Genomic DNA, 18,159 nt, shown 5'->3' with positions numbered 1-18,159 from the left:
CTAGATATCAACTGACCCACCTTTATTCACACCTTCAAAGAAGACAAGCAAATTGGTAAGGCAAGATCTCCCTCAGCTGCACCCATTCTGACTCTCTCTCATTCAGTCGTGTTTGATTAGTCTCTTCTATGGATCCTCTGGTGTCTTTTTACATGTGAATGTTGAGTGAAGCTTTTATTACACTTAGTACATGTAAATGGTTTGTAGCCTGTGTGAATCCTCTGGTGTCTTTTTAGATGTGAATGTTGAATAAAGCTTTTATTACACTCAGTACATGTAAATGGTTTGAGATCTGTGTGAATTCTTTGGTGTCTTTTTAGAAATGAAAGCTGAGTAAAACTTTTATTACACACAGTACATTTATATAGTTTGTCTCCTGTATGGATCCTTTGGTGCATTTTTAGATATCTAAGCCAAGTGAAGCTTTTATTACATTCAGAACATGTAAATGGTTTGTACCCTGTGTGGATCATTTGATGTCCTTTTAGCTTTGAACACTGACTGAAACTTTTATTACACTCAGAACATGTAAATGGTTTGTATCCTGTATGGATCCTCTGGTGTCTTTTTAGATGCGAATGTTGAGTAAAGCTTTTATTACACTTACTACATGTAAATGGTTTGTGACCTGTGTGAATTCTTTGGTGTCTTTTTAGATCTGAAACCCGAGTGAAGCTTTTATTACAAACAGTACATTTATATGGTTTCTCTCCTGTGTGGATCCTCTGGTGAATTTTTAGATCTCTAAGCCAAGTGAAGCTTTTATTACACTCAGTACATGTAAATGGTTTGTGATCTGTGTGAATGCTTTGGTGTCTTTTTAGAACTGAAAGCTGAGTAAAACTTTTATTACACACAGTACATTTATATGGTTTGTCTGCTGTGTGGATCCTCTGATGAATTTTTAGATATCTAAGACAAGTGAAGCTTTTATTACACTCAGTACATGTAAATGGTTTGTATCCTGTGTGGATCATCTGGTGTCTTTTTAGATGTGTATGTTGAGTGAAACTTTTATTACACTCTGTACATGTAAATGGTTTGTATCCTGTGTGGATCCTCTGGTGTGTTTTTAGGTGTGAATGTTGAGTGAAGCTTTTATTACACTTACTACATGTAAATGGTTTGTGATCTGTGTGAATTCTTTGGTGTCTTTTTAGATCTGAAACCTGAGTGAAGCTTTTATTACAAACAGTACATTTATATGGTTTCTCTCCTGTGTGGATCCTCTGATGAATTTTTAGATCTCTAAGCCAAGTGAAGCTTTTATTACACTCAGTACATGTAAATGGTTTGTGATCTGTGTGAATTCTTTGGTGTCTTTTTAGATCTGAAACATGAGTGAAGCTTTTATTACAAACAGTACATTTATATGGTTTGTCTCCTGTGTGGATCCTCTCGTGAATTTTTAGATCTCTAAGCCAAGTGAAACTTTTGTTACACTCCGTACATGTAAAGGGTTTGTACCCTGTGTGGATCATTTGGTGTCTTTTTAGAAGTGAAAGCTGAGTGAAGCTTTGATTACACTCAGTACATGAATGTGGTTTGTACCCTGTGTGGATCATTTTGTGACTTTTTAGATTTGAAAGCCGAGTGAAGTTTTTATTACACACAGTACATGTAAATGATTTGTGCCCTGTGTGGATCATCTGGTGTTTTTTTAGTTCTGAAAGGTGAGTGAAGCATTTATTACATTCAGAACATGTAAATGGTTTGTACCCTGTGTGGATCATTTTGTGACTTTTTAGGTTTGAAAGCCGAGTAAAGCTTTTATTACACTCAGTACATGTATGTGGTTTGTGCCCCGTGTGGATCATTTTGTGACTTTTTAGGTTTGAAAGCCGAGTGAAGCTTTTATTACACTCAGAACATGTAAATGTTTTGTCTTCTGTTTGTATCCTCTGCTGAATTTTTAGCCCAGTTAAACTTTTTTTACACTCACTACCTGTAAATATTTTCTCATTTTTATGATCCCTTTTGTGCATACGGAGTTTTTTCTGGTGTTTTACTCCTTTACTCTTGCCCTGGAGGAAGGCAGAAGTCACTTTATCACTATTATTAATTTGAAAGGGTCTCTCTGCTAGGTGTATCTTGTCCTCAGGGATGTTACTGAGCTCTCCGTCATTTCTCTCACACTTAATGACTCCATCCGTTGTGTCTCCTGTAGGGTGTTTCTGTTCCTTTGATTCCTGCTTACAATTCTTTGTATTAATTGTCTCAGGTCTCTGGGAAATATTCACACTGATATTTTCTGACTGTGATTGGATTTGTTCCATTTTTACCAGATCTTCTCCACGATTCTTTATTCTCTTCCATTTGTGTTGGATCTGATGATCTGCTGGATATAAACAGAAGGTATTTCTCATGAGTTAGAAAACAGCAGTGGTTTCTAAGATAAGACCTCTATATAATGAGAGAAAGATAGGTTGTATCACACCAGGAGTTTCCATGTGTGGATTGAGAATCAGTCAGTTTCCTATTTGCAAACCATTTTTTTCAAGCATCTATGTCCACACAGTGCAAATTTGTGAGATGCTCCTTGAAAATGGCAGTTGTGAAGAGTTAAGGGAGTCAATTTTGTAAAGGTACCAAAAATCTGAGTGCTCGACCTGTAATTTATAGATTTTACGTGTAGGTATAGGAATCGCCTATAACCCACTTGTGCCCCACCTATTTGTACATTATCCCCTCCTACCTATCTGGAATAGCTCTTATGTCTTCTTATGCTAAAGTATATTTCAGTTGATAACTGCCTTTTAGAACTCTTTTGACAGCAATGTATGATTTAAAGCAGGGGTAGGGAACTCTGGTCCTCGAGAGCCGTATTCCAGTCGGGTTTTCAGGATTTCCCCAATGAATATGCATTGAAAGCAGTGCATGCAAATAGATCTCATGCATATTCATTGGGGAAATCCTGAAAACCCGACTGGAATACGGCTCTCGAGGACCAGAGTTCCCTACCCCTGATTTAAAGCTTGATTGTATTTCTGAATTGATTGAATTTGTGCTCTATCCCTGTTTATAACAGGGATGATTAATGATGATGTTTAGACATGTCTATGTTATATATGGTAATCGCAGGAAAATAAGATTTTTTTGTATTTATGCTTAAATCTGTTTATTCATTTTAAACAACAGCAAGGAAACAGTACATCAAATGTAGTAGACAGAAAAACTTCTCCCCCCCAACCACCCACCCTTCCAGCCCACCACCCACCCACCCACAAGAACAGTCAATCCAACATCCAACAATTAGTTAAGCAATCTACTACGTACAGAGGGTTGCAAAGTGGAACAAAAGGGCAACCAACAACGAAGATAAAGGGAGCCAGATTTAGAATCCATATCCGCAATGGCCAGACGTTCATAGCCTGCCAATTGAATCATCTGAGTCCGCCACTGTGACACTGTAGGGGTATTTGGCCAACACTGAAGAATAGTCTTGATGCCTAACTATAGCTTTCCGTGCAAACGCCGCCGCACCCGGGCGGACCGGGTGCAAGGACAGTCTCAATGTGAAGATAAAGGTGTCCATAGGTATCCAGGTACAGTTCCAAAAAGATGCGAGATGCTGACAGATACGAGTCCAATATGCCCGTATGCCCGGACATAGCCAAAACATATGACCCAACGATGCTCTAGGTGCAGTACACTTGAGACATTGATCAGTAGCACAAAGGCGGGCATGGAAAGCTCTAACAGGAGCAAAATAAGCCCGAACCAAAAATTTATAGTATCGTTCTTTCTCCGCTACAGACACCAAAGATTTTGCCCCCAAGGAAACACTCCGTTTAAGTAGATCAGCAGAGACGGAGAAGTGTAAATCTTGAGTCCATTTAACAGCTAACGCATCATAGTCCAAAGTTCCAGCCAATTCTTGCAAAAAACGGTGATGAAAACGTAGAGGGATAGATATCTGGGCCGTTAAACACAGAGCCTCTGACAATTTTTCCTGTATGTCCTCTGTCAGAGCAGATCCAGGCAGGGAATGTATATAATGTTGCAATTGGCTGTAAGGAAACCAGTCTCCAGCTGTAAAGGCAGAAGAGTCACATAGCATCTGAAAGGACTGAATAGATCCATCAGTTTGGAGCACATGATACAAATAAAACAGACCCCTCTCAGACCATTGAGGATGTGCATCCAGCCCCATACCAGGGAGAAAGTCTCCATTACCAGTAATAGGGAGACAGGGAGTCACATCAGATCGAATAGCCAATTGAGTGCAAAGTTGTTTCCAAACTTTTCTAATGGGAGAGAGTAGAAAATCCCCGTAATGATGTTCCCTAGGCGGTAAGCATTTTACATGAATCAAATAGCTAAAGTGATATGGAGCAAAAGCTAAACATTCTACCCCCGTAGCAGAAAAATAATTAGCCCCACAGAACCAATCGTTCACATGTCGAAGCTGACAAGCCACATTAAGGCGACCTAAATGTAATAACCCAAGGCCCCCTTGTGCAGTAGGTAAAGATAAAGTGTGAAAAGGAATTCTAGATCGTTTGCCTCCCCATAAATACAGAAGTAAAGAATGACGATGTAGCCGAAAATGACAGTGCAAAAGAAAAAGAGGTAAAGTTTGGAGCAAATAGAGCCATTTAGGAATGACCATCATGTTATACAAGGCTATCTTACCCATCAAAGTCAAAGGGTAATGTCGCCATGCTTTCAAACAGTGATCAGTCTTAGACAGCATAGGAAGAATGTTAATAGAGTACAGAGTGGTCAAATCCCTGGGTATAAGGATGCCCAAATAACGAATTGAGGAGGAGGCCCAAACCAAGGGAAAAACTCCCGGCCACGAATCACAGACTGACAGTTGTAATGGAAGCACCAGAGATTTCTGGGAGTTAAGTGTTAATCCAGAAAACAAATGAAACTCATCCAAAAGCTCGAGAGCACGGGATAAAGATCTATGTGGGTGAGCTAAAGTAAGCAGTAAATCATCAGCGAAGGCTAACACTCGGAGTTGGGAAGAACCTTCCGGCAACCCGACCAATACATCGTCTCTCTGAATTGTGCGAAGAAGGGGTTCCAAATAAAGAAGGAAAAGTAAGGGTGACAGAGGACAGCCCTGACGCGTCCCCCGTCCAACTAAAAAGGGACGAGTATGTAATCCATTCACTAAAACCGAAGCCGTCGGTGCACTATACAACGCCCGGAGAGAAGACCAGAACCATCCCCCCACCCCCACATATTCCAAAACTCGAAATAGGTAATGCCAATTAACCTGATTGAACGCTTTGGCAGCGTCCAGACTGGCCAAAATGCCCAAAGTGGATGTGGATTGAGCTCTGGATGCCGCCAACAATACCCGTTGAACGTTCACCACCGAATGCCTGCCCTGTACAAACCCAACTTGTGCGTGGGAGATAACAGAAGGCAACAAAGGAGTCAGACGGTTCGCCAGTAGAAGGGCTAAAATTTTTAAATCAACATTAATAAGTGAGATTGGGCGGTAAGATTCAACCTCATTTCTAGGTTTGTCTGGTTTCGGGATCAGAGTAATCGTGGCCTGGTTAGCATGGAGTGGAAACGAGCCCTTCTCCATCGCCTCCACAAAGTAGCCCAGAAGAAGGTCACATACCTGCAGAGATAACATTTTATAGAACTCAACTGAAAACCCATCAGGGCCCGGAGCCGTACAAGAGCGTAAGTTCTTAATCGCCTTCTGGATCTCCGTGCCCTGAATAGGTCTGTTCAATGCTGACCTCTGCAAGGCAGTGAACTGAGGCATGCCAGCGTCTTCTAAATAATCAACAATATCAGGGCCATTGTAAGAGCCAGGGGTAGCGTAGAAGGTAGAAAAATGTTGAAAAAACGCGTCCGCAATCTCTGCAGGCTTAGTGCAATAAGAAGCATTAGCCGCCCGAATTCGGGAGATATAACGATCATCTTGCCAATTCTTAGTCAGGGTAGCCAACAATTTACCCGTTCTGTTACCAAAACGATAAAACCGGTACTTTCTATAGAAAAGCGAGCGTTTAATCCGATCATGTAATAAAGCATTAAGGGCTACCTGAGTCGAATGAAGCTCTTCCCGTATGGCCCGAGTAGGATGTTGCAAAAATTTAGCTTTCAGACGGGAATATTGTTTTTCCAAATGTATAATGCCATGCGATATTCTTTTACGTTGGGCTGAAACGTATGATATAATCGCTCCCCGAAGGACCGCTTTAGCCGTGTCCCAAAAAAGATCTGGGGTGGATTGGTGCTGGCCATTAGTGAGTAAAAATTCATCCCAACAGGTACGCATGTACGTCAAAAAGTCAGGATCAGTATGTAAGTAGGAAGGAAACCGCCACCGGTAAGTCCCCATTGGAGGAGAACCCCAGTGCACATCGATCCAAATAGGACAGTGATCAGAAACCTCCAGGGGCCCTATAGTAGCTTCCGCAATTTTGGGGAACAAGGATTCAGAAATCAGGATATAGTCTATGCGAGAAAAGGACCCATGGGCCTGAGACTTATGGGTATAGTCTCTCTCGAAAGGATGAAGGAGTCGCCAAGGGTCCAGCAGACCAAGGGACTTGCAAAGAAAGGGTATACCTTTAGATAACGCACCCGAGGGCGGGGCTGAGGGAGCTGAGCGGTCGAGTGAGGCATCCATCACCTGATTAAGGTCTCCTGCCACAATCAATGGGGAGGAAGTATCTAAAAGACCCAGGGAGACCAGTGTATCAATATAAGTCTGAGAATAGGAATTAGGCCCATAAGTAATCAATAATCGAAAGTCAGAACCCTGTAGAGAAACATGTAAAAGTAAATGGTGACCCTGCGGGTCCTGGTGACATACAGTAACAGCACACTTCAACCCCTTGCGGACTAGCAAACAAACCCCAGCCCGTTTCCTTCCTGAAGAGGCATAAAACACCGTCCCCACCCATCCCCGCTGCAGTTTCCTATGTTCATCAGCGGTCAATTTAGTTTCTTGCAGACAGGCCAAAACAGCTTGATGATGTTTCAACTGTTGTAATAACTTGGAATGTTTCACCGGGAGGTAATACCTGAAACATTCCAAGAAACTATACAAAGTGTGTTGTCACCCAGGAGTCCTAGATATACAATACTGACAATACAGTAGAGAGAAAATCCGCACCCAGGTGCCCAGCCTCACCCAAGTGCAGGTCATAAATTGTCCACCCTGTACAGTATAGTAAAGAAAACAAAAATACAGTGCAAACCATATAAATAGCAACACCCAAAGAAACAAAGTAAGAGACTGTTCCCAACTCGCCCTCCCATCCCCATCCCAATCCCCAATAAACTCAAGAAACATATCCCCGTAGGAATATGACAGAGGTCCGTGAAGACACCGAACAGAACCCCAAACCTCCTAGGCAAATGTACAATAAACATATTCAGTAGGCTTTAAGACAAAGTAGCAATACAGGGCATAGCCGGTAACCATCAGTCAGGGAGGGTCCTTAGAAGAACCCAGATGCACATTAATGAAATCTTGTGCTTCTGTGGCCCCCGAGAAAGAGTGCCACGTGCCATCGTGCTGAATTTTCAATAAGGCTGGGTACACAAATAAGAACCGTTGTTTAAGTTCTACTAGCCGTGTGCAAAGTGGGTAAAAAGCTTTACGGCGTTCAGTAAGTGCCAGGGAATAATCTTGACTGAGACGAATAACAGAGTCCCGCAATTTCAAGGAATCTTTCTGGAGCCGGTACTGACGTAGAATTTCCATCTTGTGCCTATAGTGTAAGAATTTAGCAATCACCACTCGGGGTCTGGCATCACGGGCAGGCCGCACTCCCAAACGGTGGGCCCTTTCCAGACATAAGGAGCCCGGAGCCACCACATCCGGGAATTCCATCTTGAGCCAACCTTCCAGTTCCATAAGCAAGCGAGCATCTGAAATAGATTCAGGAACTCCTAGAAAGCGTAAATTGCTACGGCGTGACCGATTTTCAAGGTCATCAAGCTTGGTAGCCTGTTGCTGTACCGTCTCTTGCAGGGCTGCTATATCCATTTCATGAGAGTTGACCGTGTCCTCCGCAGTAGAAACTCGCTGCTCTAATTCTGTGGTGCGGGTTGTGGTTTCAGTCAGCAGATGTTCCAGTCGGGACATTTGGGAAGTTAAAGTGTCCAAATGGGGTCCCAGCACTTGAGCAACCGCCGCTCTGATATCAGCCAACGCTGTGTCTGTGAATTCAGACACAGCCGTTCCCGATGCGGCCGCCATTTTGTTTTTCCAAGGCTGCAAGCGTGGTGCGTCGGATCGGGGAAGTTGTTTGTGGGCAGACTCTTGCGATTGAGTCAGATACTGGTCCATAGGCCACAAAATTATTCGATCGGGGCGGCTGTGCAGCAAGTTAAAGCCGTGCGTGGAGGAGCAGGGTCCCGGAGCCGATCGAGAGCACGTCTCTAGCGGCTCATAGCGTCACGTGACCTCTTTTTTGTATTTAATATGGAAATCGCATAGTTGTATGCGGTATATAAATTTTTAAATAAATAAAAATAAATAAGGCAGGGGTGTCAAATGTTGGTCCTCGAGGGCCGCAATCCAGTCAGGTTTTCAGGATTTCCCCAATGAATATGCATTATATCTATTACATACAATGAAAGCAGTGCATGCAAAATAGATTTCATGACTATTCATTGGGAAAATCTTGAAAACCCGGCTGGATTGCGGCCCTCGAGGACCGACATTTGACAACCCTGCCTTCAGGAATAGCACTTAAGTGCATTTCGAAGAACTCTTGCCTCAGTAATTGAAGTTCACACTAATTTAGGGAAAATGGCGGCTTCTGTTCAGGAGTCCAAATCAGGATTAACATTGGAGCAGATTACAGCATTACTATCGTGAGACAAGACTTTTGGATGGACAAGCTTCTACATTGGTAGTCGATTGGGATGATTTAACCAGGTAAACACTAGAAGGTATAGAAGATGAAAAGGTGAGGCTAAAATGGAAACAACCAAAATGCAGCAATCCTCACTCAACAGGATCAAATGTAGGATGGCAAAGAGGCTCCCAAAGCCTTTCACATCAATACAGAAACCAAATGTAGATGTTTGGCTTGGCTCATATCATTGCCTCCTTTATCAAATGCAGCTTATAAACTAGATAACATAGTTCTTTTACTTATCGTTTTTTTAATGCAGTGTCTCTAGCATGCCCTGACATTTTTCTCTAGCCCCTGATGATGAAGGACGCTGAAAACAGCTCCTCTATGAACCCCTGAGAAAGCCCTTGTGGGCGAAATGGGTCCCGTAATGGCATGCTAGAGGCACTGCATTAAAAAACGATAAGTAGTTATCTAGTTTTATTTCTGAAAAAAACCACACAGAATTAAACATATAAGCTGCATTTGATAAAGGAGGCAATGATATGAGCCAAGCCAGACATCTACATTTGGTTTCTGTATTGATGTGAAAGGCTTTGGGAGCCTCTTTCCCATCCTACATTTGATCCTGTTGAGTGAGGATTGCTGCATTTTGATGATTTAACCTGGTCCCACAAAAGTTCAATCAGGGCTGTGGAGTCGGTAGATAAATGTTCCGACTCCTCAGTTTTTTTGTACTTCAGACTCCGACTCCGACTCAAGGTACCCGAAATTTCCTCCGACTCCGAGACTCCGACTCCACAGCACTGGTTAATTTTCAGATCGTTAAAATGGAATGTCAAGTTGAGAGAAATGAGCATTTTCGACACCACCTTCTTTTTGCTTTTAATCAAGGTTCTAAGGCCGCAGAAGCTGCTCGCAACATTTGTGCTGTGTATATAGTGGGTGCTATAGCTGAAAGAATCGCTCGTGATTGGTATGCCAAGTTCAAAAATGGAGTCGGTAGATAAATGTTCCGACTCCGACTCCTCAGTTTTTTGTACTTCTGACTCCGACTCCAGGTACCCGAAATTTCCTCTGACTCCGACTCCTCGACTCCGACTCCACAGCCCTGAGTTCAATCAGATTAGAATTGCATTCAGCCATGCACAAAGGATTCCATGAGGCTTATGGATCAACAAAGAGCCTAGATTTATGGAAAATGCGCACTATGTAGAGCAATGGAATAGAGTTATATCTCTGTGTTCTTTAGATTTAGGGCTCCTTTTTCAAAGGCGCGGTAGCGGTTTAACGTGCGTAATACCGCGTGCTAAACCGCCCACCGAGCTAGCCGCTACCACTTCCTCTTGAGCAGTCGGTAGTTTTTAGGCCAGCGCAGGGGTTAGCACGTGATGAAAAGTGGAGGAGTGTGTGGCGCAGTGGCTGGATCTACAGCCTCAGCACCCTGGGGTTGTGGGTTCAAACCCCGCCGCTGCTCCTTGTGACCCTGGGCAAGTCACTTAATCCTCCATAGCCCCAGGTACGTTAGATAGATTGTGAGCCCGCCGGGACAGATAGGGAAAATGCTTGAGTACCTGATTGTAAAAACCGCTTAGATAACCTTGATAGGCGGTATATAAAATCCTAATAAACTTGAAACTTAAACTTGAACCCCGCTAGCAACAGCTTAATAAAAGGAGCCCTTAATGCTACTGACAGTAGACGCTTTACAACCAATAATTGTTGAACAAAGGGTTGAGGTGGAGGATAAAATAAATAATACAAAAGGGACGCTAGATGATACTAATTTTAATGACCAACACAGGACCTACGAAGACATTATTGAAAAATATCGAGGGGGAACCATGGATGTTAAAAATTACAAAGTTTAAGCGATATCTGTTTGATTACACGAGGGGATATGTTTACCCCTAGATGAACAAAACCAAATCAAATAAGAAAAAACGAGTAGGGTCAAAGAAACATGTGGCTTTAAAAATTTCATCCAGTGACACATCGGGTGAAGATAGTTCTGAATATGCCGTCACTGGATGCCACTACAGTGATCCCCTCTGGATTACCTGATAGCACAGTTACTTACCGTAACAGTTGTTATCCAGGGACAGCAAGCAGCTATTCTCACATATGGGTGATGTCATCCACGGAGCCCGGATGCGGACAGCCTCGCAAGCAGACTTGTTTGTAGAAAACTTAGAAATTTTGAGTTTTCTACACCGCGCATGCACGAGTGCCTTCCCGTCTAGCACAGGACGCCTTTCCTCATTTCAGATAGCTAGCAGAGAAACCCACCAGGGGAGGTGGGTGGGTTGTGAGAATAGTTGCCTGCTGTCCCTGGATAACAACTGTTACGGTAAGTAACTGTGCTTTATCCCAGGACAAGCAGGCAGCCTATTCTCACATGTGGGTGACCTCCAAGCTAACCAGAATGGGATGGTGGAAGTGTTGGCAATTTAAGAGAATAAATTTTGTAATACTGTTTGGCAAAACTGTCCATCCCATCTAGAGAAAACAGACAATAATGAGAGATAAAAGTATGAACTGAGGACCATGCAAATTGCCTCAATAGGAGTGGATCTGAGGAAAGCTACGGAAGCTGCCATGGCTCTGACTTTGTGGGCTGTGACTCGACTCTGTAGATGCAGTCTGTAGGGATGGAGGTCTGATAAGTTCTGATCCAGGGCAGGGACCGAACACAGGCCAGGTCAGCACACTGATCTGAGGTCTTGTGTGAGGATCTGATGCCCTGTGGAAGTATGAATCCTTTCTTTATTCCCTCTCCCCTCCTACTGCCACGTACACATTCTAAGCAAGGAAAAAGGTTTGCACCTTGAGACAGAATGCTGAGGCAGTCCCCCCTCCCCTTTTGTCACAAGACCAAGACTCTCGTCACATATTAACATGACACAATTTACCCTTATCCCTTATCTTGTTTAAGAATTCCTTAAATGGGCAACAATCAGACCTTGCCTAAGTGCAAAAGCAGGCCCTGAGGTTAAGGTTGATCAAGAGAGGCTTAAGGAGTATGCATTATAAACTTTGGACTGTCACATGCTATAGTAAGATTTTAGACATATCAGAAATGTACACAGTGGGAATCACTTTATTGTAACTGTTATTATGTATTCAGATGTCACGTGAGATAGTAACTTTGAGAATCACATTAAATATGTAAACAAGGAGTTACCTTGGTATAATCCACACTGCATATGCATGATGAAATTATAACCTTGTAAAGCATTAGCTAAGTAATTAAGGGAGCTAAGATTTTCAATAAAAGGGTGAGCGACCATCCATTATTGTCGACTCATCCGACTCTGAGCCTTGTGTGTGCAGCATCATTCCTACAAGTAGCACCGGGAAACAGGGACCCTTGCTAACTCTCGCCCTGCTTGCTCCGTCTGATGATTAGACTTGGTGCACCTCATCCTCCAGGATCCCTTCGAGTAAGTATGGGCAATTCCCTGTCAGATTTGCAGTGTGCTCATATGAAAGAGATAGGAGAGCATTGCTCCCAGTATCCAGAAAAGGGATTATTAAAGTTAGAAGATCGGCTTAGAGTCAGGAAAATTTTGTATGCTGAGCCTATGGCCTTGGCAGCCATATTAATTTTATGGCATCAGTGCAAGCGTTCCTTGGAAATGGTAGGTACAGAGGCGTCCGCCAAGGTGTCAACAGTTTCATTAACCGTTCCCCCACCCGACTATTCAAGTCAGAACACATATCCAAAAATCATATCTCCAACACAGGTATCCCCAGCTCCTTTAAAAGAAAAAAAGGCAGAAACATTAGCGCAACCTTTAAGTGCGTTTCAAGCAATGATAAAAAAAAAGCCAGAGAGAAAGGGCAATTAGCAGCAGAGGACATGAACGATTTAATTCAAGCCTCTCCAGTCACAAATGCCCAAGATCCTAATGGTCCAGGACAGATATCTACTTATCAACCATTATCCTTTGCAATATTGCGAGAAATTCGTAAATCTATTTCGGAGACAGGTTTAAAAAGTAATTTCACAGCCGGGTTATTTGAATCCACGGCTGGAGCGCATACTTTCATACCACAAGATTGGAAAGAGATTATGCACGTGGTATTGACTACGGGTCAATATGTTATGTGGGATAGCGAGTATCAAGGAGAGGCTCAATGGAGAGCTTTACATCTGGAGGGCTTTATACCCCAGATCAGTTAGCCTCAGGAACACCAGCTAAAAGTTATGCAATAGAATTGATAAACAGTTTACAGGAAGCAATGGACATTTTGGCAGCTGCAATGCAGAAAGATTCCACTCAAAAAGGCTGTTTGTGGATGTGGCAAGCCAGGACACTTCAAACGAAACTGCATGGCAAATAGTAATAAACTGCCCAAATTGAACAGAGGGTGCCCACCTGATCCTTGTCTAAAATGTAAATGAAAAAAAAAAACAGGAGATGAGGTTAGAGGTTTGTATGTGCAGGATTTAGAGGCTGCGTCTGTGTGTGAGAAAGCCTCTGGGTGGGAAAGACAGGATTGTTTGCCTGCTTGAATGTGTGTTTGTTTGTTTTTGTTAAATTTCTAGATTCTCTCTGACACTGTGGCTAGGGTCATTTTCTTCCCCAGGTCCATAGTTTGCAACTCTTCAGTACTGATAACTTTGATGTTATCTAGGTACGTGTCCTTCCATAGCATTTGCTCCCTCTGGTTAAGTCAATCATTAACTGGATGGCAGGGCTCACTCAGAGGTTAATTTAAACTTTTTTGACAGGTCATCTCTTTAAAATAGGAGCCTTCTACGGTGATAATATTTACATATAAATGAACTTGCAATTTGTTGTATTTTATGTCTTTTATTTGTGAAAAGAAAAATATTTTAAAGAAAAACCCCAGATATGGAATGCCTTCCAAGATAATTGCAATTACGGTAAGCTATTTCTGAGTCATGTTATTACAAGAATTAATAGCCTCCTCATTGAGTGGGCGCAAATTAAAATTTGGATATTAATTGTACTTTGGTAATCTGATGGAAGAACGAATTACTGATTCAAAAAGAAAATGCTGGCTTCATATAAACGTTATGCGTTTGGAGTCTGCCAGTCCATCTCAATCTTTGGGAAAGGGATATGTTATCTCAATTCAACACTGTGCTGCAGAGGCAATCATTAACCCAGCCAAAGTTAAAAGCTTTACATCACTTAGTTCAAGAACAATTGAATGCTTAACATATAGAGCCTACTACCAGCCCCTTGAACTCTCCAGTGTTTATAATAAAGAAATGACACCAGAAAATTTTACTGCTGCTATTTTTGCACAATTAACTTGTAGTTCTTTAATGACTGTTATTTGCTTGCTAACTTTTCTTAACCATCCTTTACCTTCTGCTGGGGAAGCATGGGAGCAAATAATGCAACATAACATTTGGGAAATCTTAGAAAAATAAAGCAGCGCATTCAACCAATGGGCCCTTTACAGTGTGGCACTCCAAATTCTAACATAATTCCGATAAATTGGGAGGTTTTGGTAATGGACCTTAAAGATTGCTTTTTTTACCATTCCTCTGCATAGAGAAAAATTTGCATTTACTGTACCTGTTCTTAATCATAGCCAACCGACCCAGAGGTATCAGTGGACAGTGTTGCCACAAGGGATGTTAAACAGTCCCACTTTGTGTCAGATATATGTTTCTCAAGCACTGCAAAGTTTCAGAGCAAATATGCCTGAAGCATTAATATATCATTACATCTCAGGCTTTTAATATCAAAAGCATTATATTAAAATACTGGCATGTTTTCGGTACTAATAATACTTTTTCTGAACGTCCTAAGTTTGTGTACACTCGAGATAGGAATCTGGGCGAGATACTTAGTAGTCCCCTGTTGCGCTTCTCACCAATAGACAACCTGGGACATTTTAAATATGGTGAGTGTTCCATTTGCCAATATACAATGGAGATTAAATCTATTTAAAAAAAACCCACATAGTTCCCAAGTTTCCCATTTACGCAGTTATACTGACTGCAACTCCAGCGGAGTGATTTACTGTATTGTATGTCCGCGTAAAAAAATGTATATCAGACAAACTCAGCGCCAAGTTAAAAAAAGAATTATAGAACATCTTAGCCCAATTCGAACTAGCAAAATGGAAGCTCCTTTGTCAGCCCACTGGTTGAAATATGGCCAGACTTTAGGATTTAAGATTTGCTGTTTTACTCCAATAAAATGCTGACAGAAAAGGTAACATTATTATTCAAAGAACAGCGGTTCATTTAGTTCCTAGGGGCTTGAATAATGAGATTGAGGCCCAAATTCTGTAACCAGCGCCTAAAGTTAGGCACCTATTTCGGAGGTGCTCAACTACATAGGCACCTATCTAAATTGAATAACAAGCTCAATTAAGCTTTTTAATCAGCACTGATTGAAACAGACGCCTATCAAGAAAGCGCGATTCTGTAACAAGGCACCTCTAAATATTTAGGCAGCCTTGAAAAAAATAGGTGCTATGCATGTTAGGCATGGGCGTGGCTACGTGTTAGGCGCCTTCTTAGAGAATCACTGCTCTTAAGCGTGCTTAAGCCCTCAGCTAGGCGCCAAACTTTTAGCTGTGCCTAGAACTGGCCTATTTCTTGGGCGCCTCCAAAATAGGTTCCGCTCAGCGTGATTCATTAAACAGCACCCAATTTTTCTTGAATCGCGCTGAACAGTGCCTAACTTTTGGGCGCTTCTTATAGAATTTGCCCTTGAGTGGCCAATAGGTTCTATGTAGTAGTTGTCGACGTCACTTTGCTTTACATGCCCCCCTCAGCATCAGCTTAAAAACTCTCAATTAATGATAGCTTGGCGATCTTGCCACTTCCTGAACACCCCTGAGTGGAGAGCTGCCAACAAAAGGTTCTTTATTTTTTATTATTTATACTATTTTTGAGTCAGAGCTGATTAGTTTGTTGAATTATAGGATGTGATTTGAGATTTTTACGATTGAGTATTTTTGACACAATTCATTTCAATTTGACCTTAGAATTCGATATTTCCTATGGCTAAAGCACGCTTCAGCCACTTGGATGACTTTAAAGAATTATACATCATTCCTCCTGATGAAGACATTTTGAAACTCAGCTAGAGTTGAGGAGTGAACTATATATAACTCTATTTTAATACATCACATATGATGGGATTTTGTTTTTGGATTATTTTTCACTTTTTTGAACACAAAGAAGAGTCCGTTCGGTGTTTGGTGTCACACACTGTTCGTATTTCTGGACTGGACTTTAGAATACATAATTCATGTTTACAAACCTAATTGTGAATTGGTACAATATCACCATCTTTTCAGATAAGTAGCTGTTTTGTTCTTTTTCATTCTCCTCATTGTAGACAGTTGATTTACATTTTTGAATTTAATGAGATCAGGTTATCGGAGGTCAATGGAGAACAGAATGCGACTATGATGGTTCTCTGTCTCATTGGCCAGTGTCTAGATGGCCGTTGTGCATTGGGGGTTCTGAGCACATTCTTTATATTATAATATACTTTTTATTATATTATTATATTATAATATCAACACATTCGATTTGGTTGATCATAACATTCTTCTGGATTGCTTGGAACCATTGGAATTTTGGGAAATTCCTGAACTAGTTTCGTGGATTCCTGGGCAAAAGATCTTGTCAGGTGTTTAAGGACGATATTCTATCCTACCACTGGGTTAATTCCTGCGGAGTTCCTCAGGGTTCCCCTTTGTCTCCCACCCTATTTAACATCTATCTTGTTTCTTTGGGAAATTTGTTACAGAGCTTAAAGCTTAAATTCTATATTTATGTGGATGGGATCACTATAGTCATCCCGCTAACTTGTCTGTCATCCGAGTTTACAAATTCATTATCAACTATTTTAAATCTGATTGAACTCTGGATGGTTTCTTCAAACTCAAATTAAATTCAGAAAAAAACAATTTTTTTTTTTAGCAACTCCCAATGATAAAATCAAAGAAACAATGATACATGTAAATGGGATGGATTACATTATCAAACAATCTTTAAAAATATTGGGAGTAACTTTGGATAAACACCTCACATTGGAAAAACATTCTGATTTAATATTTTAAAAAAGCATTTCAGTGCTATGGAAGCTCCGCACAATCAAGAAGTACTTTGATGAAGCCTCTTTTCGCTTGTTAACTCAATCTTCAATTTTAAGTATTCTGGACTACTGTAACATCATATATTTTGGGTGCTTTCAAGAAAATTCTCAAAATGTTGAGAGTAGTTCAGAATATGGCTGTTCGTCTTATTTTTGGTTTAAAAAAAATGGGAGCATATTACTCCATTCTATCAAAAACTTCATTGGCTGCCATTGGAATCCAGAGTCTTATTTAAGTTCCCATGTATCTGCTACAAAGCAGTATTTGGCATGCTACCAGGCTATCTCACCCCTCATTTTACCCTGAGTTACATTAATAAGAGCTCTCGAAGAGTACACTTGTTTGCATATCCCTCAATAAAATCCTGTCATTACAAAAGGTTTCTCGACAGAACCTTTTCTTATCCTAGGACAAGCAGGCAAGTATTCTCACAAATGGATGATGTGATCCAACGGAGCCGCCTCACAAGCAGTCTTGCTTGAAGAAACTCGAAGTTTCGAGTCACCAGCACCGCGCATGCGCGAGTGCCTTCCCGCCCAGCGTAGGGCACGTCTCCTCAGTTCTTACTTTTCCGCGGAGCCGAGAAGTCCGTCTTCGACTCTCTGTGTGAAGTTTGTTCACTTGCGCCTTCTTAAGTCCGCGGTTTTGGGTTCTTTTTACTCAGAATCGTTGATTTTCGTTATGCTTTCTTGTTTTTCAAAAAACAAAAAAAATTTTTCCATCCGTTCGACCGGGCAAGGCCACGTGGCTGCAGCCCTATGGCTTCGATCTTGCGGCGGAGCTTTTCCGGCCTATGTCCCGGCCTGCGACTGGTTTTAAAAAGTGTTCCAAGTGCCAGCGCGCAATTTCACTGACGGACCCTCATCAACGCTGCATTCGGTGTCTCGGGCCTCAACACATCCCGAAATCGTGCCGGCCTTGCTCAACACTTACAGCCCGTGCCTTCAAGCGTCGCTGCCTCTTGTGGGAGCAGCTTTAAAGCATGGAGTCTTCAATGGAGCTTTCGTCATCGAAGGGTGCTTCACAATTGACCTCATCCGAAGCTCCTCCAGCTTCCACTGCTTCTACTCCGAGCCTCATCAAACCTGCTTCATTTGTGCCGGCTCAGCCTTCGACACCAGCTGCGGTGCCTTCAGGTCAGATAGCGCAGCAGCCCATTCCCCCGGTAGTGCTCAAAGTGCCCAAGGCTTCCAAGTCCAAGCACTCTCACACTGCCTCAAGGGAGCACGAAGCCCATGCAGGTGGTCCCATTGGTGAC

At 42.0% G+C, this 18,159-nt stretch overlaps 1 protein-coding gene across 1 annotated transcript in view; it reads right to left on the bottom strand.

Annotated features, from left to right (window-relative positions):
* Positions 1–18,159, bottom strand: part of LOC117354963 (zinc finger protein 43-like) — a gene marked incomplete at its 3' end in the record, with an annotated part of 69,697 nt that overhangs the window by 25,452 nt on the left and 26,086 nt on the right. Inside the window, exons 4-5 of the mRNA XM_033932922.1 lie at positions 3,370–4,032; positions 1,046–2,338 (exon numbers count right to left, since the gene is read on the bottom strand). Of these exons, the coding sequence (XP_033788813.1) occupies positions 1,046–2,338; positions 3,370–4,032 (1,956 nt within the window). The remainder of the gene's footprint in view (positions 1–1,045; positions 2,339–3,369; positions 4,033–18,159) is intronic.

Source organism: Geotrypetes seraphini, chromosome 2, assembly GCF_902459505.1.
Source record: "Geotrypetes seraphini chromosome 2, aGeoSer1.1, whole genome shotgun sequence".
Classification (NCBI taxonomy): Eukaryota; Metazoa; Chordata; class Amphibia; order Gymnophiona; family Dermophiidae; genus Geotrypetes; species Geotrypetes seraphini.
Note: the sequence above shows the minus strand (reverse complement) of the source record. Positions and strands in the feature narration are given on the sequence as shown.